General features: G+C 42.1%; 1 protein-coding gene across 2 annotated transcripts; it reads left to right on the top strand.

Moving 5' to 3' along the window:
* The first annotated feature begins 738 nt into the window (after positions 1 to 738).
* adcyap1b (adenylate cyclase activating polypeptide 1b) lies at positions 739 to 6,555 on the top strand. Of its 2 annotated transcripts, XM_069684339.1 has the most exons (5): positions 739 to 1,059; positions 1,409 to 1,513; positions 2,460 to 2,594; positions 2,909 to 3,013; positions 3,613 to 6,555. In XM_069684339.1, the coding sequence occupies exons 2-5, from the start codon at positions 1,410 to 1,412 to the stop codon at positions 3,794 to 3,796; spliced, it is 528 nt and encodes a 175-aa protein (XP_069540440.1). In that variant the 5' UTR covers positions 739 to 1,059; position 1,409; the 3' UTR covers positions 3,797 to 6,555. The 2 variants fall into 2 exon arrangements, with proteins under 2 accessions (XP_069540440.1, XP_069540441.1); XM_069684340.1 differs by lacking the exon at positions 2,909 to 3,013 and having other exon boundaries at positions 740 to 1,059.
* The last annotated feature ends 304 nt before the right edge of the window (positions 6,556 to 6,859 follow it).

Below are 6,859 nucleotides of genomic sequence, written 5' to 3'. Positions count from 1 at the left end.
CCGTGTTCAAATCAGATTACGTGCCTCGTTTATTTCAACTATCTAACAGATCTGCAGAGAGGCCTGAGCTCTGTCACTGCACGGCCATTAAAGCCGACATCCATCCAGTGAGCAATTATTGGAAGTGATTAGATAGGGGGAAAAGTTACTGTAAATACAAGAAAGCCGCAATTTGAGAGGATTCATTTCAGCACTGGACAGCTCCGGACTCCCCAGAGGCCTTGAACTTGGTCATCGGAAGTCTGATCCTCCACACACACATACACGCGCGCGCTATTCACTTCCATCAAAAGCATCCAGTCACACGAAACCACCACCGCCACCAAGCAGAGATGATCATTTCCCAGCTCAGTCATAATCATAAAAGCCTAATTGGACTTATTGATGACGCGAGGGGGGAAAAACATGTCTCGGTTTTGATGTGGGACAAATGGATTTGTATCGGCCGTTACAAAATCCAGTGATTAATTGCATTCACAACCATTTATGTTTTTCTTTTTTCTTTTTTTTTTTTGTTAAAGAAAAAAGTTTGAGAGTAAACTTCCATCTTGGGGGGGGAGGGGTGGCGAGTCTGACGGATGCATCGATGAGGAAGGAACTGTACTTTTATATTCCGGGAGGCAGACTTGATGACGTCTATAGCATCCTTAATGTGACTTATTGGAGGGAGGAGGAGGTGGGGGGAGCTGGAGGGGAGGGGGGAGGCAAGGCTTACGATGCATGGATAAAAATCCAAGGCAATCACAGCGCAGGACAAAAAAGTTTAGAGCACCGATATGTAGACGAGGACACAGCGCACTTTTCCCACCGAGTTTTTTGTTCCGGCTGCTTGAGTCTTAATATCTGTGTATAAAAAGTGAGGGAGGCTGCACGGAGGGGAACACAAGGAGACGACGGAGGCGCTTCAGCCAGGAAAGAAGTGCCGTGAGAAAGACACCGTCTCTCTTTCTCTCTCTCTCTCTCTCTCACACACACACATACACACTCAGTACCACCACAGCCGCACCCGGATCACATCCTCCAGCACAGCACAGCGCTCTCCCTGCTCCCCTGCTATAGGTACGTGCTTTATCCGCGGATTCTCTTTAAACTCGGAGAAATTCTGTAATGGAGAGCGAGATTAAAGTAAAGGAAATTATTCTGCTGTTTTTTCTCTGCACTGCATGGATCTGCTGGTTTGGTTACTTTGGCGCTGCATGCAAAGGATTCTCTGCTAATACTAAAACTTTTACGAAATTGGATGTTAAAAAAAAAAAAAGAAGCAGAGAAATCTTCACCGGAAGCTGTTTGTGCGGCTCTTTTATTGTAGAGAGAGAAGTCAGCAAAGCGTGTGAGTTAGAACAAAGAGCGAGCATGTTGTTTCTGTCGGAGTGACTAACCTGTTTCATGTTTTCTCATGTTCTAACAGCATGGCCAGTTCGAGCAAAGCGACTTTAATCTTGCTCATCTACGGAATCTTAATGCACTACAGCGTCTTCTGCACACCTCTCGGACTAAGTTACCCTAAGATTAGGTAGGTGTATGAATCTTTACAAGCTTATTATGAGATTTTTTTTTTATCCTCTTGTTGTAAATGCTGCTGAGCACAATGTTCTGTTCATAAGGTCACTGTATTCCGATTCAATAAAATGTAAAGATTCAGATTTGGGCACTTGTCTAAAATAAGTGCGTAATTGCGCACAGAACTATGCGCGTAATTTTTAAATCGCAAAATTGAGAGGAATAACAAAAGGGAATATCAACATGTACAAATGCTCGTGTGGAAAATTGCATCTGAGATTGCGTAGAGGTATCAGTCCGGTGGGACGTTGCACAGAACTCCCCTTATTAAAAATGAGAGTGCAGTCGATGCAATGGATAGCCCTGTGGGATGACGGTGGACTGGCGTCACCAAGGAGAGGCGAGGCGAAACGAATAGGAGAGCTCTGCTCGTTTAACATTTATTCTTTTCTCTCTCTCCCCCTCTGTGAAAAGCATATCTATAATTTGGGCGTGGTTCTCATTGATTCTAAATTTTCGCTGTTAATTGCAGCGTTCTTATAATCAAATGTTGGCCGCACGCCCGCAGTGAGCGTGATCATTTTTCACACCCATTGTTTCCCAGTCTTCAATAATTAATGAGGCTGCATGTTAACAGCAGCAAGTTGGAATTAAAAACAGATTTCCCCGATTAAAATATATATTTAAAGAAATGAGAAATACACATTTTAAAACACATTTTAGGATTTTATTTTTTATTAAATATTAATAATTCGTTTTTTAGTTTTATTTAAGAACAACTTCAGCTGTTGCATTTTTATTTTCGTTTTCCTCCCATACCTCGAACGCATCTCCAACCTCCCACTGATTTTTAGAAACGGACGCAGACATTTTGGCATTCTTTCACTCGTGCGTCCCCGCTCGTGCACACATCAGATTTGTGATCGATGCTCTCCCTTCTTTTTTCCCCCCCTCTGCAGACTTGAAAACGACGCCTTCGATGAGGATGGGAACTCGTTATCGGACATGGGTTTTGATAGCGATCAGATTGCTATACGAAGCCCCCCATCCTTAAACGACGACGCGTACACGCTCTACTACCCACCAGAGAAAAGGTAAACGTGCTTCCATCACATCACTGGATTTAACTGCGATAATGTTTGCTTGCTTTGTTTTCCCCAGACTTTCTCATGTTATTTGTTCAGTGTTATTTTCATACCGAGTAGCCTAAAATGTTGCATCAAATACTGTAAATAACACACATTAAATGGGAGGCAGATGTGTGCAAGAAAGGCTCCGGTTTCTGTGCACCTGCTGTGGGTTTTGGAGCTGCGGGAGGGTGGGGACATTTTAGGCTACTTTTGATCATTTTGTCTGCGCTTTTTTTAGTCACTGATGATCTATGTGTTTTGGCGTTTTATCATCTCAGAGCAGAAAGGCATGCTGAGGAAGAATTAGATAGAGCCTTGAGGGAGATCCTGGGTCAGTTAACAGCGAGACATTATCTGCATTCTCTGATGACAATTCGTGCAGGGTAAGGGCATTTCTTTTACGCGTTCACCTGCAGTCATCACCATCTTTTTTTATGTCCCTCCGCTGCACAAGTCACGGCTGCTGCATCGCTATCTGTCTTTAAATGTGGCGTGTGTTCATTTGATTTTTTTTAATCTTTCTATTTATAAAAAAAAAACCGTCTGGACATTTTCATGGCACCTTTTGTTTTGTGTTTTTGTTGTGGCGTGGCTCTGCGTTCATGATTACTGTGCTCCCTTAGGGAATAGAGGGTCTGAGACTAAAATACACTACGATTTATATGTGATCAATCCATGAATTGATTTTTTCCCCCCTTTTGCGCCAGCTCTAATGAGAAATCATGCGTCAGAATATGCAATGTGCTGCGGATGAATAATTTATAACTTTTCTAAAACGCTTAAATCACTGTTTCTGTTACGCTGTCTTTGCTTGTTGCATATTTTTAAAGGGGAATAAAAACGCGTAAAAGGCCCAAAAATGCCTTTCTTAATTATTTAAGCCACTCAGAATTAAATAATCAAATATCTACATTTAAAAAAGGGTGTGAAGAAGTGGGAGGATGCAGGTTTAACAAATGTTGTGTTGATGTTTTCTTTCCAGTGATGACACCAGCATGGAGGAAGAGTCGGAGCCCCTATCCAAAAGACATTCAGATGGGATCTTCACCGACAGCTACAGCCGCTATAGAAAGCAGAAGGCGGTGCAGAAATACCTGGCAGCGGTTCTGGGAAGAAGGTACAGACAGAGAGTTAGGAACAAAGGACGCCGGCTTGCCTATTTGTAGCGTTGTTTCAGCGCAAACTGCCCTCCTGTGTAAATACATCCAGTCGTTAAATCAAAGTCATTCAGATATATCTGACCAACCAGTGGATTGCGCCTGTGTTCTTTCAACATGTATTTATGTATGAAGTAAAGCCATTAAAATGAATATTTTAATAATAATATCGGTTTTTTTTCTTTTTGTACAAAAGCACTTGATACCGCACAGTTATACTTTGTGGACCAATATTTTATTTTCATGTTAAGATGTTGAAAACAAAAAGAAACAACAACAAAAAAAAAAAGAAAAGAAAGAAAGAAATCAGAAAAAAAGATAATTGTGCACCTTCAACGTTATGCGCTTGAAATCTTTAACAAGTCATCATATGCAGAAAATAAATAGATTTTAAAAAGACAATCAAAGTATTGAATGTTATACTTATTTTTGTAACCAACGTTCTATTTTTTTAGTGTTGTTTGTTTTCCAAAAAAAAAAACAGGCCCAAAGAAGCAGTGAGCATGCTCTGTGAGGCATATCCGGCTTACCCCTAAATGATAGATGTTTTGCCCTTGTGCACCCTCCTCCTCCTCCTCCTCCACCACCTCCTTCTTCTCCTCATCGCTCCCTTTAATGGGAGCTCTGTGGGTCTGTACAGCTTGCTGCCCCCTCCAGGGGAATCCAGATGGCTTTTGTTGCACTGCCTCTCATCTGATGGATTGACTTACACAGTGATTGGTGTAACTGGTGGTAAAAAATAAATAAATCCAACCCCTCTTTATAAACACAAATTTAATGGCAGGCTTCTCCGAGGGCGCTACATCGTCTTCACTAAAGATAAAGGAAGCACTCAAAGCTGCTGTTAGCAGTATGCGGAGAACACTGCTTGCTCACTTGCCTCAAAGTCATTTTAGCGCAGGAGATAAATCATGCTCGTGTAAAGAATGTCCCATGTGTGTGTCAGTGTGTGCGTGTTATGTACAGTATAGAAAATACACAGTGCACACGTCAACGTCGTCAGTCAGCAGGATTATTTGGAAGAATGTGCTCCAACTGTTGATTGTATCTGAGCGGCACTGCAGATATTCAGAGAGGACCCAGAGCGTTGCAAGATGCAGGAACATGAAGCATTTCTTTGGAGAGGAAAGGTAGCATCCGAAGTCAGGAATATTTAACCACTTTATCGCTTATTTATCGGTGCATGTTGAGACTGACATCTGGATCTTTTTTGCTGCATGCCGTGGTGCTTTTTTTGGGGGGGATTGTGGCCTGTGCTAAATGGATTTCAGCACCATTCCCTCCTCAGATGTGAACAAGGAGGGCTAGAGGTGGTGGAAGCTGGTACTGCACTGACTTGTTGATTTATTTTTTCCTCCCCTGCTGCTGTCATTGTGGATATCATGAGACGAGACACTGGACCCCCCCCCCTCCCCCCCTCTTTGCCTTTGTCCTAGTAGCATTTTTTTCTTTCGAAGAGATTCTTCTGCTTCTAGATCGCCGTGCAAGAAATAGTTGATTCTAGTGCTGTGGTTCTTTGTTAAGACGAAGCTGATATGTGTTAGGTGTATACTGGAGTGTGTGCAGAGAGGATGTGACAAAGAGAGAGGAATCAAAGTGTGTGTGTGTGTGTGTGTGAGAGAGAGAAAAAGCTGTTACATAAGAGGCAGGTCTGAGAGAGGTGATGGCAGGGTCAATGAGTCTGATAGGAAACATCAGATGTTGAATTCCCTTCACTTAGCAGGATTAAAAGAGTGGACGAGGCCACATCAGTTACACTGAGTCCCCTCAGACCTTGGATTACAAAGGAGGTGATAGAAACCAGCCCTCCAGGAAAAGCTTTTATTTTGAAAAAAATCGATTCAATATTATGCAAAAGCAGCTTCCTGCACCCCTGCGATCCAATCAGCGGCCCTGCGATCCCACACCGAAAACCATCCATACATTCAATTCGGCTTCCAGGCTCTGTGCGAGTGTGTAGATGTTTGCACTTTGTGTCCATGCGAGCGTGCGCGTGAATTCGGTGTCTGTTTGTGTGAATGAGCTGACTGTCTGAAGGTGGAAACAGCTTTTGGCTTTGGTGCCTTTGCTTTGACGTGAGAAAAAAAAAACAAACAAACGAGAAAATTCGCCACAAGTGACAGATGGCAATTTTTAGTGGCCCTACGATGCTGCAGTCCATTAGCTTACATTGAAACCTTTTTTTAGTCTGTTTAACGCTCGGCTTAGTCTGCCCCGAGAGTAGTAGGATTAGGCGTTCTTTTATTAAAGCATGGCCAATGATTCATTGAGTAAAAAATAAAATGTAAAAAAAAAAAAAAAAGAATAGAATGTACATGTTGATGGAGCAAGCAACGTGTGCGTGTATGTGTGTGTGTGCATGAGTTTTGGGGTGTTCAGTGTCCGTGCGAGTCGTGAACAATGACCAGTGTTTGTTCCTGTTGATTATGAGGTGTTGTTCTTTTGATATTGGTCAGTAACTTATTATTAATCAGAAAAATAGCCCCGACATATTCTGTGCATCACGTTCTAGGATTCAAAGGGTTTGAGAACATGACAAGAGATGTTGTTCAGATCTTAGAAAATGCCTGTTGTTGATATTTCTGAAAGCGCCAAACGCCTTACTTCAATGTTTAATCTCTTATCTATCTGAAAACAATGTGTTTGAAAAGTGAACCTTAGTACAAGTGACATCGTTATCCACACAGGAGTCCTTCTATGGGGTTTTACGTTTCTCAATGTCATGAAAGTGTTGTAAGATTTGTATGAATAAATTTTTGTAAACAACATTTTCTAATCAATGTCTAATCTTTGATCATTCTGGAGACGTGTGTCGGGAAGCTGAGGGAGACTGTAGAGAGAGGGACGAGTAGATTTGGCTAGCGGTAGCCATCTTGGCTGCAGTCGTTTTGTGCAACTTGTTAGCAAAAAAAAAGCTTTAAAGTAGCTTTAAAAATGTAGTTCACATGAATACAAAGGGCCACATAGCTGTCAGAGCAGAGTCATATTACGGGATTACAAGTGAAATATCCTTCAGCACCAACTCTGCTCTTCTCGACGGGTCATCTTGATCTGAAGTTGTCAAGTTAAATT

The sequence above is a fragment of the Semicossyphus pulcher genome, unplaced genomic scaffold (assembly GCF_022749685.1).
Source record: "Semicossyphus pulcher isolate SPU_LCO1_2020_fin unplaced genomic scaffold, fSemPul1.0.p SCAF_7, whole genome shotgun sequence".
In the NCBI taxonomy this organism is placed as follows: Eukaryota; Metazoa; Chordata; class Actinopteri; order Labriformes; family Labridae; genus Semicossyphus; species Semicossyphus pulcher.
This window is presented reverse-complemented; position numbering and strand designations above follow the sequence as displayed.